The sequence below is a fragment of the Bos indicus x Bos taurus genome, chromosome 25 (genome assembly GCF_003369695.1).
Source record: "Bos indicus x Bos taurus breed Angus x Brahman F1 hybrid chromosome 25, Bos_hybrid_MaternalHap_v2.0, whole genome shotgun sequence".
In the NCBI taxonomy this organism is placed as follows: domain Eukaryota; kingdom Metazoa; phylum Chordata; class Mammalia; order Artiodactyla; family Bovidae; genus Bos; species Bos indicus x Bos taurus.
In genome coordinates this window covers 32,356,272-32,377,337 of record NC_040100.1, presented here as the reverse complement: position 1 = coordinate 32,377,337, position 21,066 = coordinate 32,356,272, and the positions used below count along the sequence as shown (strand labels likewise).

The 21,066-nt window shown below is 49.0% G+C and overlaps 1 protein-coding gene across 1 annotated transcript in view; it reads right to left on the bottom strand.

Annotated features, from left to right (window-relative positions):
• The window catches only part of LOC113883389, a 140,794-nt gene that overhangs the window by 114,288 nt on the left and 5,440 nt on the right, over positions 1 to 21,066 (bottom strand). The window contains exons 5-12 of the mRNA XM_027527059.1: positions 19,398 to 19,556; positions 18,490 to 18,614; positions 15,883 to 16,077; positions 6,851 to 7,006; positions 6,105 to 6,289; positions 5,002 to 5,184; positions 3,820 to 3,911; positions 1,734 to 1,897 (exon numbers count right to left, since the gene is read on the bottom strand). Coding sequence (XP_027382860.1) covers positions 1,734 to 1,897; positions 3,820 to 3,911; positions 5,002 to 5,184; positions 6,105 to 6,289; positions 6,851 to 7,006; positions 15,883 to 16,077; positions 18,490 to 18,614; positions 19,398 to 19,556 — 1,259 coding nt within the window. The remainder of the gene's footprint in view (positions 1 to 1,733; positions 1,898 to 3,819; positions 3,912 to 5,001; positions 5,185 to 6,104; positions 6,290 to 6,850; positions 7,007 to 15,882; positions 16,078 to 18,489; positions 18,615 to 19,397; positions 19,557 to 21,066) is intronic.

The window sequence follows — 21,066 nt, the reverse complement described above, 5'->3', positions numbered from 1 at the left end:
TGATCCGAAACAAGAGAAGCCACTGCAGTGAGGAGCCCAAGCTCTCCCAATAGCCGCAACTAGAGAAAAGCAATGAAGACCCAAAAGTAAATAAATGTGTTTCCAAAAAAAACCCCAAACCTGAGTTCTTATGGTCATTCTTGTCCTCAAAAGACAAGAACCCTAAAACCAGGAGTCTCGGGCTATACATCCTGGAGGAGAGTCCTACAGGACAACTCAGGAGCAGCTGCAACACACACCTGCCTGGACCCCCCTGGGCCCCTTCACCAGCTCAGTGTGCTCATCTCCCAGCTTTTGTGTGCTTTGCCTTTTTTAAAAAAAAACACAAATGTTTTATTTTGTATTGGGGTGTAACTGATTAACAATGTTGTGACAGTATCAGGTGGAGAATGAAGGGGCTCAGCCCCATACACATACATGTATCCATCCTCCCCCAGACTCCCTTCCCATCCAGGCTGCCACATGACATTGAGCAGAGTTCCCCGTGCTGTACGGCAGATCCCTGTTGGGTGTCCATGTTAAATACGGCTGTTTGTACATGTCCATCCCTAACTCCCTAACTATCCCTTGCCCCATCCTTCCCGCTGGCAACCATAAGCTCGTTCTCAGCCTGTGAGTCTGTTTCTGTAAGTAAGTGTATCCTGCACCATCGTACATTCACCCAGAACCAAGTAACATTCACTGCTGTGTGCGAGGCACCGTTACAGGCACAGGGGGTGCAGCCGAGTGTTATACACAAAGTCCTGCCCTCCTGGCAGCCACTCCACACTCACAGGACCTCCAGACACAGAAGGAAGTGAGACGGCAGCTGGTGGCTGTGAGTGCTCTGCTGACAAACTCGGAGTCAGGGGTCATTGTTCTGGACCGGGTGGTCAGGGGAGGGAAGTTGTTTCTGAAGAAGGGGCATTTGATGAGACCAGGAGGCAGCAAGGCACAGAGTCAAGTGGGTGTCTAGGAAAGAGTGTTCCGGGCAGAGGAAATCGCCAATGCAAAGGCCCTGGGCAGCAATGTGCTTGGTATTTAATTAAAAGGAGATCAGTGTGTCTGGAGAGTGGTGAACCTGGTCAAAAAGTGGGGAGATGGGGAGGAGAGGCCGGCACGGCTGGATCATTGAAAGCCTGTAGGTCAGAGAGAAAGGAGCCACTGCAGAGTCCTGAGCAGAGGATGGACACAATCCTTTAGGGATTTTGGAAGGTCTGTCTGGCTGCTGGTAGAAAACACACAGGAAGGAGACAAGAGTGGGAATGGGGAGGTCAGATAGGAGGCTGTTGAGTGTCTGTTCTGTGCCAGGTGCTGGGGACCCAGGAGTGAGAAAGGCACTGGATCTGTTCCCAGGAACTGAGCGACTAGGGGGGAAGACAGATCTTAGTTAACCAGCTTCAGTAATGAACACAAATGTGACTGAAAGGGAAGGAACACAGTGCCCTTAGAGCATATAACAAACGAACATGGCCACTTCAGGGCAATCAGGGCAGGCTTCCCTGAGGAGGTGACCTCTTGAATGGAGCTACGAAGGTTGATTCAGCGTTAACAAGCCAACAGCCAGAGACAGAGGAGCCGCATGTGCAAGGGTCCTGAGGCAGGAGGGGAACTACAGCAGGACAAGCCCAGCCCAACAGCTCCGGGGAGGAGGCCCCCGTCTTTATGAGTGATGCTCAACACTGACCCCTGAGTAGAAGACCTAGGGAGGCCCTGAATCCGGTTGAGAAAGAAGAAGGTTTCCTAGGGCCTACCTGGGGGTGGAAGGTGTAGGCAGCTTCCAGCAGATACTGTTGGAGCCCCCGGTCCTGCTTCTTCAGCGTCACGGCTGTGAACACAGGCACCGAGAGCAGGGAGGGCTGGTCGGGTGCCGGCCAGCGCACCTCAGTGCAGAGCTGCCATCCCCAGGTGTGGGCTGCTGTGGGAAAGGGAGCAGGCACCGCCAGTCAGGAGAGATCTGAGGGCTCCGGGCGGGGCCACAGATGCTCCCATCAGCAAAGAAAGAGCACCTCCACATTCTTCGGAGAAACAGTATCATTTAGTCATTAATCATAGCAGGTGGTGCTGTGTAAACCAGGGTTTCTCAGCTTTGGCACTCTCAACCCGTGACCTGGATAATTCCTCATTGTGGGGGACCGCCCTGGGCTCGACCCACTAGACGCCTTTAGCACCTCCCACACCAGTATGACAACCAGCAATGTCAACAGACATTGCCAACTATCCCCGGGGAAGGGTAGGGTCAAAATCACCCCTGGTTCAGGACCCCTCGTGTAGACTATCAGAATATCCGGCAGTACGATGTAGGACACAGACCCTGGAGCAAGAAAGCCTGGATCCGCATTCCCGTTCTGCCATCGCCCAGCTGTGTGACTTTGGGCAAGTTACCTAACATCTCTGTGCTTTGGTGTTTCTCATCTGTCCATGGGGACTGATAATAGATCCAGCCCCATGCTGTAGCTGGGAGGATTTACAGCTCAGTGAGTGTTCAGGACACGGTTTAGCCTAAAGAAGTAACTTAAGTAGGCTCCTCCCCAACTTTACCCCCCAAATGATTGCAAGATCTGCAACTGATCTACCTCCTTCTCTTCCTCCTCAATTTTGTTGCCTTTGACCTGATGTTATCATCAAAGAGTTTTCTTGCTATTAAAATATGAAGTTCAGGACTTTCCTGGTAGTCCAGTGGTCAAGAATCCACCTGCCAATGCGGTGGACACAGGTTTGATCCCTGGGTCAGGAAGATCCCACGTGCCATGGGGCAACTAAGCCCGAATGCCACAGCTACTAACCCCATGTGCTGCAACTGCCGAGCCTCTGCCCCGGGGCCCGCCCTCCGCTACAAGAGAAGCCGCCACAGTGAGAAGCCCATGCGCCACAGGAGACAGTAGTCCCCACTCACCGCAGCTGACAAAAGCCTGCGTGCAGCCATGAAGACCCAGCGCAGCCAAAAATACACACATATAAACATACGTAAAAAGGGAAATGCAAAAAATCTACTAAAAAAATGCCCTTCTTTACAGACTTCAAAAGTTACGGGGTATCTCGGTATTTTACTAAACCAGGAGTTGGCAAACATTTTCAAGTAAATGGCCAGATGGTAAATACTTGAGGTTTTGCTGGTCACACAACCGTGACCGCAGTTTGCTGCTACTCAGCTCTGCTGTTGTTGAAGAAAGGCCACAGACAACGGGAGTGGCTCTGCACCAATCAAACTTCATTTCTGGGCACTGGACTATGAACTCCACTAATTTCTCACATGTTCTGAAATAGTCTTCTTTTGATTATTTTTTCACTGTTTGGAAACATAAAAGTCTATTCTTAGCTCAAAGGCCGTCATAATAAGCCATTCTCCTACTGTTGGATATTTGAGTTGCCACCTTTTTTTTTTTTTTTGCTCTGTAAATAATGATGCAACAAACATCTCTGTGCATTCGGCACTTTTAAAGCTATTTTGGCTTATTTTCATAAGGTATAGGGAGGGCTTCCCACATGGTGCTAGTGGTAAGGAACCCACCTGCCAATGCAGGAGATACAAAAGACGTGGGTTCAATCCCTCGGTCAGGAAGATCCCCTGGAGAAGGAAATGGCAACCCACTCCAGTATTCTTGCTTAGAAAATTCCATGGACAGAGGAGCCTGGCGGGCTACAGTCCGTGGGGCCACAAAGAGTTGGACATGACTGAGTAACTGAACACACCGAGTCTAGACAGAGCATCACTGAGCTAAGGGGCATAAGTACTTTCTGGGCAGAAGATAAGTCTGGAATTTGGAGCTGTTATCTTACCCCTCAGCCCCCAAGACGCCCATCCTGGGACAATGACACGGAGGGCCTGCTGGCACCCACCTTCCTTGCTGGTACAGGACTGGGCCTCGGAAGGGCTGGGAACGTGATTGAGGCTCCTCACACCATCCCCAGTGATGAGATACAGCTGAGAGCTGGGTGGGAAGGGAGGAAGTGCCAGGTGAATCATTGCATTCATCCATAAAACCACCAGGGCGAGATGCTGAGGCAGGTCCCACCAGGAACTGGACAGGCCCTTGGGGCACCAGCACGCTGGTGGGGGAGTCAGTCCATGAACACAGGGGGTGACAAGCGCTATGAAAAACCTAAATTATGGGATGGCATGGGCATAACATCCATCTTGGGGATACAGCAAGGCATTGGTTAGTTGGGGGGTTTGGAGGGGACACTCTGCAGAGGTAATATATGGTCAGAGAATCAAAGGATGAGAAGGAGCTGGCAGCCCAGAGGGAACGGCAGGTGCAAAGGCCCTAGGGTGAGAATAAAGGGCGCTCTTTAGGACCACCGACAAAAGGGTGGTGAGGGGGTCAGAATGGCGGGGAGGGAGTGGGGGGGGCGTAGTGGCAGGAAACGGGTGAGGGAGTGGGCAGGGCCTCCATCGGGCAGGGAAAGCATGCTAGCTGGGCTATCCTGGATGCAAGCAAGGGATTTTAAATAGGGGAGGGGGAGCGTGAAAGGATTTAATTGACAAGTAAAAGGAGACCCCGCTGGCTGCTGCCCGGAGAGGGTCAGGTGGACAACAGTGCCCCCAGCAAGGGAAGGGAGGAGGTGGGGTGGGGGCAGTCTGGCTTCTCCTGTTTCCTCTGAATTCACTGTTCTCTAAGCATCACCTCTCCAGGAGGCTGGGGAAGAGCAGACCCCAGGAGGGATCCCCGGAAAGATCTGAGCACTGTGGGAGTCCCCACCTCCCGGTCTCCCTCAGCCCCTGTCACAGACACACCCACCCTACCCTGACATACACACACACACACACACACACACACACACACACACGCACACATGCACACACACACACGATACACCTCACTCACTGACATGGGCAACTTGTCTCACAAACACACCCACAGACATGCAATCACATACACAGACTCATAGGCACACCCGTAGGCACATACACTCAGACACAGGCATGCACACTCTCACAGACACTCACACCCACACCAGTGCCCACCCTGCCTCACACAGACATATTCACGGGCTCCCTCCTTGGGTTCGGGAACCCACCTGAAGCGGAACAGCTCCACGACCTCCTCTGGTGTATTCAGATGCACCCTGAGGTCTTGGCCCTTCCTCGCCTGGATCCCACCATCCAGGCTGGCGGTGCCGCGGACACCAGTCACCCACCTCAGCCCGGCCTGCCCCAGGGCACCCACCGTGCCCATCTGCGCCGAGATCTGGAGCAGCGCGCTAAGGAAGAAGCACATGGCTGCAGCCTATGGCCCCAGGCAATAGCCAAACCAGTGCCAACCCACACACCACCCACGAACCCCCTGCTAGCTTCACTCCATGGTTCTGAGTCAGAGCGGTTCCTCCGCCGTGGCCATCACTGACCACACACTCCACGTGGGCCAAGCACTCTATACCTTGCCATTGAACCCTCACCATCATTAGCCCCATTTAATAGACAGACAAACCGAGGCTCACAGAGGTGACGCCGTCTGCATGAGTTCCACAGTTGGGACATGGAACAGCCAGTCTGGAGCCCTGGTTGTCAGAGCCCAAGCCCAAGGTCTCTATGCCCAACAAAAGGTAGCACAGGACACCCACATTCCCCACACTGGACCCAGAAATGAAAGGCAGGTCAGCTTAGTGACTGGGAGAGTCACCCAGCAGGCCTGGGAGAGGTGAGCATTGTTCTGCTCAAAATCCTTGATGCCGTGTGGCCCCGGGTCAGCTGTGCACTCATTGTGAGTCTCAATTTCCTTAACCCTTAATGGAAATAAGAAAAGTGTCCACCTTGTGTGTGGCCATGTGGGTTCCTGTACCTTAAATGCCCCCGCCTCCCTCTCCTCCCACCCTCTCCCCCAAGAGGCAGAGGGGGCAGAGGGAAGAGCGGGGCTGAGACACAAGCTGTGAATCCCAGCTGCTGTGCTACCTTGGGCATGGGGGTTGTACCTTGCTGAGCCTCAGTCTTCTCATCTGTAAAGTGGGCACAACTGCCCAGGATCTCCTTAGTCTCTTGGCACAAAAAACACTCCATGTACAGTAGCTGGTATAAAGGTAGTCAGCAGAGCAGGGCTCCCCGCTCAGCCCATGCTGATGCCTCAGCTCTCTGCAGGGGGAGGCCCTGATCCACCTATGTCCCCCAGATCTGAGGAGCCAGTTACCTGGGCTTGACGTAACCTTTCACAGAGAAATCTGAGCGCTGCTGGAAGTCGGCTGTCCCTCGGACCCGGATGCTGACGGCAGCCGAGACATTGAGGGTCAACCGGGCTGGGAGGCCGGACATGGTGGGAAAGGTGAGCTCCTCCATCACCAGGTTCAGCCTCCGGTTCACCTGAACCTCCTGGCCCTGCAGTCAGAGAACAGTAGAGTGCACATGACCCCCTCACTCGCCCCTCACAACCCTCAGACAGAACCTTATCATTGTCCCCAGTTTCCAGATGAGAAAACAGAGCCCCCAAAGAGATAAAAATAACCCAGCCGAGCCCGGCAGAACTAGGGTTTGAACCAAGACAGTTTACTGCAGGTCATAGTCAGAGGTCAGGCATCCAGGCCCACCCAGGGTGTGGGCCGTGCTTGCACACCTGGTACAGAGCACTTAGTAAGTGCCAGGCACACTCCACTTTGCTGCATTTTTACTGCACTGAGTCATTTGATTCAACCGCTCTATGAAGTAGATATTACTACTACTATTCTATCATGCCCATTTCACAGAGGCAGAAACTGAGGCCATGGTAAATTCAACAATGTGCCCAAGGCAGTAAGCGGTGCAGCCAATTTTTGACCTTGAGCAGTCTGGTTCCAAATTTCATGCTCTTGAGTTTGAAAGTACTTTAGTATTCCCCCAAAGCATCAAAGGAAACATCATCAGGTCAGATGGCAGGGATGGGCCAAGCCCAGCCTGAGGTACCTTCAGGAGTTTGATGGCAAGCTCAGCCAGGTTCAGGGACTGGTGCGTCACGTGGCTCCCCATCGCCCCACAGTTGACAAAGCTCAACTCATGCCCGAACACCTTCATGCTCAGCTGACACTTCAGCGCCTGCCGCTCCCCGAGCCTCCGGGCCACCTGTGACCAGGAACAGGTCTGGCTTAGCCGGGCAAGGCCCCTGGACCTTGGGAGGGGGAAGGGGCAGCTGGAGAGAAAGGTCAAGGGCTTGTGGGGTTCAGAACAGGACTTGCAAAACTCATGGTCCACAGGCAGAACCTACAGATACACTTTCTTATACCTGCACAGTCTACCCAACACCCAGCGCAATGTGCGTGTGTGAATAATAGAGGCTTTCAAAGATCCAGGCTGAATATGATCCAGCAATATAGCCAGACAAAACTGCAATTCAAAAACATAGATGCACCCCAGTGTCCCTCAGCAGAGTAATGGATAGAGAGGTGGTACAATGGAATACTACTCAGCCATGAAAAAGAATGAAATAACGCCCTTAGCAGCAACATGGATGAACCTAAAGATTGTTATACTGAATGAAGTAGGCCAGACAGAGAAAGACAAATATCATATGATATCACCTACATGTGGAATCCAGAAAAATGATACTAAAGTGAACTTATTTACAAAGCAGAAATAGAGCCACAGATATAGAAAACAAACTTATGGTTACCAGAGGGGAAAGGGGGGTGGATAAACTGGGAGATTGATATTGACACATACACACTGCTGCTGCTGCTGCTAAGTCACTTCAGTAGTGTCCGACTCTGTGCAACCCTATAGACAGCAGCCCACTAGGCTCTGCCGTCCCTGGGATACTCTAGGCAAGAACACTGGAGTGGGTTGCCATTTCTTTCTCCATTGCGTGAAAGTGAAAAGTGAAAGTGAAGTCGCTCAGTCGAATCCGACTCGTAGTGACCCCATGGACTACAGCCTACCAGGCTCCTCCATCCGTGGGATTTTCCAGGCAAGAGTACTGGAGTGGCTTGCCATTGCCTTCTCCGCACATACACACTACTACATATAAAATAGATAATAAGTAACTATATAGCACAGGAAACTCTACTCAATACTCTGTTAATAACCTATATGTGAAAAGAATCTAAAAAAGAGTAGATACACATATATGGGGGTTTCCCTGGTGGCTCAGCTGGTAAAGAATCCGCCTGCAGTGTGGGAGACCTGGGTTCAATCCCTGGGTTGGGAAGATCCCCTGGAGGAGGGCATGGAAACCCACTCCAGTATTCTTGCCTGGAGAATCCCCATGGACAGAGAAGCCTGGAGGGTTACAGTCCATGGGGTCGCACAGAGTCGGACATGACTGAGCAACGAAGCACAGCACATACATATATGGAAACCTGAGTCACTTTGCTGTAAACCTGAAACTAACACTATATTGTAAGTCAACTATGAAAGTGAAAGTCACTCAGTCGTGTCTGACTCTTTGCGACCCCATGAACTATATATAGTCCATGGAATTCTCCAGGCCAGAATATTAGAGTGGGTAGCCTTTCCCTTCTCCAGGGGATCTTCCCAACCCAGGGATCGAACCCAGGTCTCCCACATGGCAGGCAGATTCTTTACCAGCTGAGCCACAACTACACTTCAGTAAAAATTTTTAGAAAAAGTTGCAAAGCTAGTACAGAGAGCTCCCATGTACAGCTCACCCTGTTTCCTCCACTGTTAGCATCTTACACGACCAAGACGCACAGTGAAAATGAGGAAACCAACACCAGCATGTTATTAGCTAAACTCCAGACTTTATTCGGATTTCACCAGTTTTTCCCTTCCACCCTCCTTCTGTTCCAGGATTGAATCCAGTACCACATGGTATTTGGTATCATGTCTCTTCAGTCTCCTCTGATCTATGACAGCTTCTTGGTCTTTATTTTTCAGGCAGTATGTATTTTTTAAAAATTTATTTCTACTATTTAAAACCTGGGAGATTTTATATAAAATCCAGATACCCAGCTTCTCAAAAAAAAAAGAGAAACATTGGCCTGTCTCCCACTGCCTCCCAGTCTCCCCCTCCCCAAAAGGGCAACAGGCATTCAGAATTGAGTGGTGGCTGCCAGTGAGCTGAGGCCTGAGCTGCAAGCCTGTCTACCACGGTCTCCACCATGCTGTCTCTCCAGCACTCAGGCCAAGGACTACTGTCCCTCATCACTGAAGAAGTGAAGTCGCTCAGTCGTGCCTGACTCTTTGTGACCCCACGGACAGTAGCCTGCACTAGGCTCCTCCATCCATGGGATTTTCTAGGCAAGAGTACTGGAGTGGGTTGCCGTTTCCTTCTCCAGGGAATCTTCCCAACCCAGGGATCGAACCCAGGTCCTCCCGCATTGTAGACAGACGCTTTACCATCTGAGCCACCAGGGAAGTCCCACTCATCACTGCACTTGTGCAAAATATATCTTGCAAAGTGAATATATACCAAAAGCGAGAAGACAGGACTTCCCTGGTGGCACAGTGGTTAGGAATCCGCCTGCCAAGGCAGGGAACACAAGTTCAGTCACTGGTCCAGGAAGATTTCACATGTCACGGAGCAACTAAGCTGATGTGCCACAACTACCGAGCCCATACGCTGCACCTCCTGAAGCTCGCACACCTAGAACCTGCGCTCCGCGACGAGAGAAGCCACTGCAGTGAGAAGGCCGAGCACTGCAATGAAGAGCAGCCCCCACTCGCCACAACCAGAGAAAGACCACACATACTAACAAAGACCCAGCGCAGACAAAAGTTAACTAACTGATTAAAAAAAAGAAACCTAAACAAAAAAAAGGCCTTAAAAAAAGTGAGAAAATAACAGACCAATTGTGTTATTGTAAGAAATTGTGGGATTGTGATTCTAAGAAAAAACATTTATATCCAATCCACAGCCCTCATTCAAGTTACTGGCTTCAGACTTAGTCCAAGAGGCTTTTGACGGCAGGGACCACGCCCTGATCATCTTTGTGTTCCTGGGCTGTGTGGGGGTCACAGCTGATGGTGAGTGAGTGAACAGGTGAGGAACTGCCTCAGCCACCACCTTGATCACCCCCAGATGTACATGGACGAGACATTTATAAGACCAAAAGGGGACTAACAACCTCAGTATCCACTGGTGGGGAAAAGGTTATGTAAAGTAAGGTCCCCACCCACAGAATGGGTATTAAAATGTTTACATACAGTAAGTTTTCAGTAAGAAAAATACTCAGTACTAGTATCAAGTGGGAAACCAGAGGAAGCACACACACACACCCCTTGCCCAGCAAGTCCACTACTGTGCACACACGGAGCAAGTGTATGCACACACATTCACCACAGAGACACGCACAAGAATGTACTACCTATACACCAGACGCTGGCTTTAAAGATGGATAAGGAAACTGTTAACAGTAAATGGATAGCCCATCAAAAGTAACTGGATAAAGAAACTGTGGTCTGTTCACACCATGGAATGCTATATAGCAAGGACAATGAACAAGCTGTAAGCACCCACAGCAACACAGAGTGATCTCACAAACATACTTTAAGCAAAAGAAGTCAGACACAAAAAAGAGGATGTGGACAGCTTTATTCACAATCATAAGATGGGAGCAGCCCGAAAGTCCATGAGTGGGTAAAGGGACATGCAAAACATGGTTCATCCATACAATGAATAGTATCCAGCCTTAAGAAGGAATGAAGCACAAAATCAGACACATAGGTTAATGGAACACGTTAGAGAGCCCAGAAATAAACTCACACACCTAAGATCAATTAATCTATGATAAAGGACATAAGAATATATATTGGGGAAAAGACAGTTTCTTTAGCAAGTGGTGCTGGGAAAGCTATATAGCTGCTTGTAAATCAATGAAGTTAGAACACATTCTCACATCATACACAAGAATAAACTCAAAATGGCTTAAAGACTTAAACATAAGACATGACACCATAAAACTCCTAGAATATAGGCAAAACATTCTCTGACATAAATCGTAGCAATGTTTTCTTAGGTCAGTCTCCCAAGGCAAAAGAAATAAAAGGGAAAATAAACAGGACCTAACCAAACTTAGAGGAGAAGGCAATGGCACCCCATTCCAGTACTCTTGCCTGGAAAATCCCATGGATGGAGGAGCCTGGTGGGCTGCTGTTTATGGGGTTGCACATAGTCGGATACGACTGAGCGTCTTCACTTTGACTGTTCACTTTCATGCGTTGGAGAAGGAAATGGCAACCCACTCCAGTGTTCTTGCCTGGAGAATCCCAGGGACGGGGGAGCCTGATGGGCTGCCGTCTATGGGGTCGCACAGAGTCGGACACGACTGAAGCGACTTAGCAGCAGCAGCAGCAACCAAACTTAGAAGCTTTTGCACAGCAAAAGAAACCATAAACAAAAAAAGATAGCCTATAGACTGAGAGAAAATATTTGCAGGTGATGCAATTGACAAAAGATTAATTTCCAAAATACATAAACAGTTCACACAGCTCAGTGTCAGAACAACCTAGTCATAAAACAGGCAGAAGACCTAAAGAGACATTTCTCCAGAGAAGACATACAGATGGCTGACAGGCTCAATATCACTAATTACTAGAGAAATGCAAATCAAGAGCACTTCACACCGTGCACCTTAATGTTTCTAGCAGCAACAGCCAAGATATGGAAGCAATCTAAGTGTCTATTGAGAGATAAATGGATAAAGAAGATGAGAGATACACACACGATGGAATACTGCTCGGCCATAAAAAAGAATGAAATAACGTCATCTGCGGCAACGTGGATGGACCTAGAGATGATCTCACTGAGTAAAGTCAGAGACAGACATCACGGGATATCACTTATATGTAGAATCTAAAAAATGATATAAATGACCTTACTTACAAAACAGAAAGAGACCCACAGACATAGAGAACAAACTTATGGTTACCAAAGGGTAAAGGGGCCGGGGAGGGATAAATTAGGAGTTTTGGATTAACATACACACAGTACTATATATAAAACAGATAAACAACAAGGACTTTCTGCACGAAAGTGAAAGTGAAGTCACTCAGTCGTGTCTGACTCTTTGCGACCCCATGGACTATAGCCCACCAGGCTCCTCTGTCCATGGAAGTCTCCAGGCAAGAGGACTGGAGTGGGCTGCCATTTCCTTCTCCAGGGGATCTTCCTGAAACAGGGATCGAACCCGGGTCTCCTGCACTGCTAGCAGATTCTTAACCAGCTGAGCCATGAGGGAAGCTCCTAAATTTTGTCTTTTTTGGTTGCACCACGAGGCATGTGGAATCTTGGCTTCCTAACCAGGGACTGAACCCTCATCCCCTGCAGTGGAAACACGGAGTCTTAACCACTGTACCACTGCAGGGAAGTTCAGGAAGTCCATTCAGGGAAGTTGCTATAGAGCACAGAGAAATATACTGAATATCTTAAAAGAATCTGAGAAAGTGCATATGTACACACACACACGCGCACATGTGTAACTGAATTACTTTGCTGTACACCAGAAACCATCACAGAATAAATCAACTCTACTTCAATTAAGAAAGGAATTATTTGTGGGATAGAAAAAAAGAATGAAGTACTGATACATGCTATGACACAAACGAACCTCAAGAACATGCTCAGTGAAGGAAGCCAGACGCAAAAGGCCACACAGTGTATGATTCTGTTTATAAGAAATGTCCAGAATAGATAAATCCATCGAGACAGAAAGCACATTCATGGCTGGCAGGGCTGGGAAATGAGGGTACGGCGCGTGACCACTAACGGAGGTGGGGTCTCCTTGGGGTGATGAAAATGTTTTGTACTAGACAGATGGGGTGGTTGCACAACCCTGTGAATGTATCACATATCACTGAATTGTATATTTTTAAACAGCATGGGGAATAGATGGGGAAACAGTGGAAACAGTGGCAGACTTTATTTTGGGGGGCTCCAAAATCACTGCAGATGGCGACTGCAGCCATGAAATTAAAAGATGCTTACTCCTTGGAAGGAAAGTTATGACCAACCTAGATAGCATATTCAAAAGCAGAGACATTACTTTGCCAACAAAGGTCCGTCTAGTCAAGGCTATGGTTTTTTCTGTGGTCATGTATGGATGTGAGAGTTGGACTGTGAAGAAGGCTGAGCGCCGAAGAATTGATGCTTTTGAACTGTGGTGTTGGAGAAGACTCTTGCGAGTCGCTTGAACTGCAAGGAGATCCAACCAGTCCATTCTGAACGAGATCAGCCCTGGGATTTCTTTGGAAGGAATGATGCTAAAGCTGAAACTCCAGTACTTTGGCCGCCTCATGTGAAGAGTTGACTCATTGGAAAAGACTGATGCTGGGAGGGATTGGAGGCAGGAGGAGAAGGGGATGACAGAGGATGAGATGGCTGGATGGCATCACTGACTCGATGGACGTGAGTCTCAGTGAACTCCGGAAGTTGGTGACAGACAGGGAGGCCTGGCGTGCTGCGATTCACGGGGTCACAAAGAATCGGACACAACTGAGCGACTGAACTGAACTGAACTTTATGTTATGTGAATGTCACCTCGTTTTTTTTTTTCCCAAAAGAGTACACGTAAATGATTCCATTTACATAAAGTTCACAAAAGGAACTAGATGTGACTTCTACTATCAACCAGATTGAAGTAACAGGGACTGGATTTACCTCCCCATGTGGAGCAACTCGAAACTCAGATGAAACAGATTAAACGAAAGTTCCCAAGACATTAGACACCATCAGTTAATGCGAGATGAACAACCAAGAGACAGGAAATAGCAAGGTGAGCCTCAGCTCCCCGCCTGGAGGGAGTTCAGGCTGAGGGGCTGGGAGGGGAACAGAGTGGGGCAGGGCAGACTCTTGGAGTTATGGATCTGGGAGCCTGGGGACACCAAGGTGACTGGACATTGCAGGGCAGAGTACAAGAGGGGAAAAAGTTGCGCAGAGAACTCTGGAAGTCTCCAGAGAGTTCCAAGAATCTCTGTAACACTGCTTTAGGCAAAGACTTCTTAGATGTTAACACCCAAAACACTAGACATAAAAGAAATGGATAAACCTGACTTTATCCAAATCAAGAATGTCTGCTCTTTAAAAGACACTGTTGGGACTTCCCTGGGGGTCCAGGGGTTAAGGATCTGCCTTCCAACTCAGGGGACATGGGTTTGATCCCTGGTTGAGAAACTGAGATACACATACTGTGGGGTAACTAAGCACACACACCACAACCAAGAGAAGCCCACGACTGCAACCACCGAGCCCATGCACTCTAGAGCCCGGGCGCCACACCTAGAGGAGCCTGCACGCCACAGGGAAGGCCCAGCGTGGCCAGAAAAAGACACTGTAAGGGAATGCAAAGACCAAGCCACACACTGGGAGGAAACACTTGCAAGTCACACAGCTAATAAAAGCCTTGTGTTCTGAATAGATCAAGACTGTTCAAAACTTGCTCTTAAGAAACCAACCCAATTTTTTTTTAAAAAAGGACAAAATATTTGAACATACACTTCACCAAAGACACGTGGATGACAAATAAGCACATGAAAAGATGCTCAACATTAGCAACATTAGGGAATAAAGCCATGAGATACTACCGCACACTATTAGAATGGCTAAAACTAAAAAGTCCAATCCTACCAAGTGTTGGCGAGGATGTGGAAGAATTAGACCTCTGATACACTGCTGGTGGGGATGCAAAATAGTACAACCACTTTGCAAAACAATTTAGCTATCTTTTAAAAAATTAAACATATGATCCAGCCATCCCATCCCTCAATATTTACCCGAAACCTGAAAACATATGTTTATATGTAGATTTGTAATGGTAAGTCAATCCAGTATCTTGCCTGGAAAATCCCATGGATAGAGGAGCCTGGCAGGCTACAGTCCATGGGGTTGCAAGAGCTGGACACAACTTAGCAACTAAACCACCACCCCGTACATAAATGTGCATAGCAGCCCTACGTGTAACAGCCCCCAAACCGGAAATAACGCAAACGTTCATCAACAGGTGAACACGTAGACAGACTGTGGTCCATCCCTACAATGGAACACTGCTTGACCACAGGAAGAAATAAACTATTCGTACACCCTGCACGATGGATGAATCGCAAAATAATTACACTGAATAGAGGAAGTGAGGCCAGAAAGCAGCACATGCTTTAAAGACAAAAGTATATGCTGCATGATTCCATTTACGCAACATTCCAGAAAATGCAAACTCATCTATTGTGACAGAAAGAGCATATCACAACAGGGGGGCAGGGGTGGAGCAGGAAGAAGGGATCAAGGAGCACTAAGAAACCTTTGGGGGTGATGGATATGTTGATTTAGTCGATGATGGTTTCATGGTGTATTGCTGCTGTTTCTCAGTCACAAAATCATGTCTAACTCTGCAACCCCGTGGACTGTAGCCCGCCAGGATCTTCTGTCCTTGGGATTTCCCAGGCAAGAATACTAGAGTGGGTCACCATTCCCTCCTCCAGAGCATCTTCCTGACCCAGGGAAGGAACCCTTGTCCCCTGCACTGGCAGGCAGATTCTTTACCACTGAGCCATCAGTGAAGCCCCTTCACGGTATTTACATATGTCAAAACTTGTCAAACAGTATGTGTCAACACTTTAAACACATACCATTTATTGTAGGGCAATTACACCTCAACAAGGCTGATTTTTAACGTTACTCAGTGCTATTAGGAGTCAGAACAGTGGTTGCTTACCTCTGGTTATGGGTGGGTAAACCAGAATAGAGAGGCAGAAGGGTGCCTTTGGGGAGCTTATGAGGGTCTGGGTGCCGGTTACAAGGATGTTTCACTGAAGGAAACACACTTCCAAGGTGGGTCCTTTTCTAAGTATGTGATATATCAAATGGTTTTTCAAAAGAAGGCAGGCTAGCAGCTCCCTGCTGAGATCTGACCAGCAATTTGCTTCTGTAAGGGGGTAGGGGTGGGAGGGCAGGGTCAGAGTCCATGGACACCTGAGTCCCCCAGTCCCAAAGCCCAAGCTGGCACCTGACACGGGGGAGGGTGAAATGAGGTGGGCACAGGTGCTTCCCGTACCTTCTGCTGCAAGTCTCTCATCTTTCTGGACCTTTCTCCTGTACAGGCGGGGTCGGCCGGCTGCAGTGTGGGCCCTGGCTCTGCCTCTGGGGGCTCCTTCGCCTGGGCTTGTCTCTCCTCTTCCTGCCCCCAGAATGACTTGGGGCCAAACAGCCTGCGGGCCATTTCCTCAGCATTTTCCAGACGGAGCCCCAACTGGGAAGGAAAGTCAGGGGCTCAGGGAACAGTAACTTGGTTATAATAGTAACCAAGAGCTGTGGGGTTGGGAGCTTGAACAGGGGCCTCCAGGCTCCGTAGGGCCCATCCAGGCCCAAATGTCGAGAGAGAAAATCTCAGCTCCACATCTGCTTGGCAAATGCCACACAGCAAGAATTCCGACCAATTCTTTGAGGCCTGGTTCAAATGTCACCACCTCTGGGATGCCTTCCCTGAATTCCCATATTACCGGCTCCATACATCTCCCCTCCCCACCCTCAACCAAATTTATTACCCCTTCCTCTGAGTGTCAAGCACAATACTCCAAGGTCACACTCAGACTAATTTGTGTGTCTCCCTGCAAGATTTTGAGCTCCATGAGAGCAGGGACCTGTGTCTCATTCACCAAGTGCACTCAATGCCTGGTGAGATGGTTAATTCTGTGTCTACATGACTGGGCTATAGGGTGCCCAGATATTTGGTCCAGTGTTATTACATATGTTTCTGTGAGAGCGTTTTTGGATGAGTTTAACATTTAGATCAGTGGACTGAGTCGAGCAGATTGCCCTCCATAATGTGGGTGAGCCTCATCTAATCAGTTCAAGGCCTGAATGAAACAAAGGGCTACCCTTCCTCCAAATAAGAGGGTGTTCCTCCTGCCTGTCTTCAGACTGGGACACTGACTTTTCCTGCCTTCGGACGGGAAGTACACCATCAGTTCCCCTGGGTCTCCCAGCTCTGCTGACTGTAGATCTCTGGGACCTGTCAGCCTCTATAACCCTCTTGGTTCTACTTTTCTGGAGAACCCTAACAGATGACCTGACTGATTCTCAAAATCTGATGGATGAATTAATGAGTCCTTCCTTCATTTCATCTACCTATCCATCCACCCATGTATTCACTCATTCTTACATCCTTTCCTTCCGACCTCTCATCTAGCTGTCTATGACGGCATTTTTAGAGAAATTACCAGAAGTTCAGCCCTTGGCAGATCTAAGCTCAGGTGCCCAGCAGGCAAAGTTCGGATGGTAAGTCCCCAGTTCTCCATAAATTAGAAAGCGCTGGGATAGGGCACAGAGAGCCCTTCCTCAGACAAGCTCCAGGGACCTGGGGGAAGAGATGGAAGGGCCCCAAGGTGTTACATTACTTCAAAGCTTGCTGGGCACATGACCTCAGAGATCATCCCTTTTCCATTGCTTCCCCTTACAAATCATTTTCCACATTCAAATTGCGTGTCACTCCCCAACTTGAAACCCTTCCTCAACATGGTCCTGCTCCCTCCCCGAGCTCCCATCTTAACATTCTCCTCCTGTTCTCTAATCTATTTCTGTTCCTTAAACACACTAAGCCCTCTCTCATCTCAGGGACGTTGCACACACTGCCCTCTCTCCCCTTGGAAGGTTCTTACCTCGGTTTTTCACATGACTACTCCCGTCCATCCTTCAGATCTCTAAACTCACTACTTAAAGTTGCCGTTGTTTTATGAACATGTCTACTCATTTCTTATGTGTCTACCTCTCTGGGCTGTGAGCACCAAGAAGGCAGGAATTACATCTCTTGATCATCATCATATTCTCTGAGCCCAGCACACAGCATAGTTCCTGGCACATGTTAGGTAGAAGATGGATACTGTGCAGTTGATGACAGATTCATGGACAGATGGATAGAAGGGTGGATAGATCAGTGGAAGAACAGATGAAGAGAAGGGCGGGTGGGGAGACTGACAGATGTATGGATGGGCGGAAGGGTAGATGAATAAATAGTGGATGAGAGAGTAGACGAAGAGATAGTAGGGGTATGTGAATGAATAGATGGATGAGGATAGAAGCATGGATGGAAAGATGGATGGATACAGATGTATAAACATATGGAAGAGCATGTGGACAGATGAGTAGGTATGTAGTATTAATAAATAGGCAGATAGATGGGTGGATGACTGAGAGAATAAATAGATGATCGGATCAGAGTGTAAATGGAGAGACGGGTGGGAAGGTACATAAATGGGTCGGTGGATGAGAAGGATGAATGGATGACTGTATGGATGGGGTGGTGGATAGGTGGATGGATAGCTAAGTGGGTGCATAGATAGATAGGTGGGTGGATGGGTGTATGACTGGTAAGATAAATGAGTAGGTGAGAGGGTAGATGGAGAGAGATGGGAGGTACATAGATGGATGAGAGAGAGGGAGAGCAGGAGGGACATGGGGGTCATAAAGGTATGGATTTATGTATGGGTCAGTAGGCTGGATAAATAGACGGGTGGATGGGCAGATAAATGGGTAGGTGGAGGTTGGGGGCTGGGAGTAGATCGATAGATAACAAGTGAGGGATGGAAAGATGGATGGATGGGATGATTTCTGGCCCCAAGCCCAGGAGACACCCTGAAGAGACTGAAACAAGGCCCCCTCTTACCTCCAGGAGGTTGAAGGCATGACCAAGAGCATGGATGGTCAGGTTGGCTGTGGCAGAACGGGGGAGGAAGGAGGCTGGAGAGAAGAGAAGGGTCCCCTCCAGGTTGGCTTCCAGGCTGCCTGATGCTGGAAGAGAAAGAAAGGATCAGTGCCCACCACACCACTCACAGGGCAGGAGCTGACAGCCGAGGGGCTGGAGACAGGGCTAGACACACGGTGGTGCATCCTCTCAGCCAGAACAGGAAGCTCAGAAGTAAGCCTTACCAAGGGCAGAGGGAAGGTCACGAATGTACCCAGATCTGCTGATAGGTGGGGGCAGCCAGAGCACCCCACCCTGCCCCCCAGTTTTCCAAGTAGCTGAGGGGGGTTGGATACTTAACCTAGAATGGGGTCTCTTTTTGATTCTGTTTAATTACAAGGAAGCAGTTGTCTCTGGTTGATGCTAATCTCCCTTTTAACCCAGGGAAAAGCAGTTCCCACCGCCCTCAGCAGGCAAGAACCCGTGAGAATTCAACAACAGTGTTTCATGGTCACCGCATCTCTTTTTAGGACAACCCTATTTTTAGAATTAAACTAATCTTCTGCTAAGAGTAGCAATAAGAGGTTTTCTTTTAGCATAACAGTAAGTTTAAAAGAACCAGTTTAGAGAAAAGACGGAAGTACTATTTTATTGAATGCTATGATGTGGCTCATATTTAACTATTTTTTACCTCTTCTGACAAAAATGCCAGGTTGCTATGAGGATACAGGAAAAAAAAAAAAAATCAAGCAGATGGCATGTGACTATCTGGACATTTAGCAACAGACATGGCCTCAGGCTTATCCACATGTCCTCCGGAGTCAGAACTCCCGGGTCCCCAAGCCTCTGTGGTCCCCGAGGAGGACAGCGCTGGCCAGAGATGCCCATACCTGAGCTGAAGGTGACGTCAGAGTAGGACGAGTGTTTCCACACCTCTGGATGGAACTCCTGGCTAAGAATGTCTTGAGGGACAGCTTCCCGGAGGCTCTGTTTCAAGGGGTCATCCGTCTCCAACAGCTGCAGGAGGTGACTCCACACAAAGGAGCCCACTGGAGTCCAGTCGCAGCCAGTGGGGAGAGGAGGGGAAGGCGATGAGGGAGGACCCACAGCTGACACAGTACAAAGACCCCCAGCCTCCCGCTCCAGGTCCTGCTATTTCTACCCACCAGGGGCTTCTCAGGAGCCTAGCTACTGAGAACCACATCCTTTTTGTAGATAAACAGCAAACAGAAGCGCCTTAATGGAACTTGGAAATCTAGGCTGCGCAGGGCATTCTGATGCACTTTCCTGAAGGAAAAGGGAGCCCACTGGAGCCCAGTGGGGACTGGACTGGTTTGAGAGTGTGGGGAAAGCCCTGGTTTGAAAGTCAGACCTGAGCCTGCATCCCGGTTCCACCACTCATGAGCTGTGTGACCTTGGGCTGGTCACTCCACTTCTCTGAGCCTTAGTTGCCTCATCGGTAAAATGAACTATAATGACCCATCTCCCAGGGCAGTTTGCACAGATCAGTCAAGGGCAGAGTCTGGACCTAAAGGACTGAGTATCTTTTAGGGTTGGGAAAGGGTAAACATGCAATCCGTGATGGGGACCCTCTGAGGCTCTCTGGAGAATTAAAAATGAAATGAGTGCACCCAGTGGAAGCAGTCCAACAGAGGATATTATTCTAATTGGGAACACCAACCCCCTTGCTCATCCCAGGCTCTCAGAATGCCCAGCAGGGGGCTTCTAGAACAATCCACCATGAAACAGAGGTGAGAATGTTTTTGTTCCCATCAGGCAACACACAAGCCTGATACCCCAGGGTCTCTATTAAGGCTGCCCCTTGACTGACCCCCTCTAAGGGGCTTGGCCCAGTGGTCTATTGGTGTAGAACAGCCCCACATCCCATCCCACCCTAGAAACTGCCAAGAACAAACTGCGGCTTTGAGTAGCACCATTTCTTTCCCTTTGGGGGCTGGGGAGGCGTCATTTCTTTAGAAAGTAGTTTAGCAGCATCACATCAGACTTTTAAACGTGTGTGCACACCTTTATGTTGGCTGAGTGTGTGCGTGCTAAGTCATTTCCATCATGTCCAACTCTTTAAGACCCTAGGAACTGTATGTAGCTTGACAGGCTCCTCTGTCTATGTGGATTCTCCAAGCAAGAATATTGGAGTGGGTTGCATTTCCTCCTCCACAGGATCTTCCCAACCCAGGGATCAAACCCACATCTCTTGACGTCTCCTGCATTGGCAGCTGGGCTCTTTACCACTAGCGCCACCTGGGAAGCCTTTTATGTTGGCTACCTCTGGGAAATTATCCTCCGGCTAGATTAGCAAAAGGGTCTGAAGGGGGATGGACAGAGAGATTCATTTTGGTTGCTGTTTCTCATGGCAAAAGACCAGAAAAAAAAAATCTAAATGCCCATCACTGGGGACTGGTAAAGGGGACCATGGTTTAAGCTCCTAGTGGAGCATCCCGCAGCTGCAGCTAAGAGCCCAAGTGCCCTGATGTGGAAAGAGCCCCTGGACACACTGAAGGCAGAGACAAGGGGCACAGTGTGTACACCGTGATCCGGAGT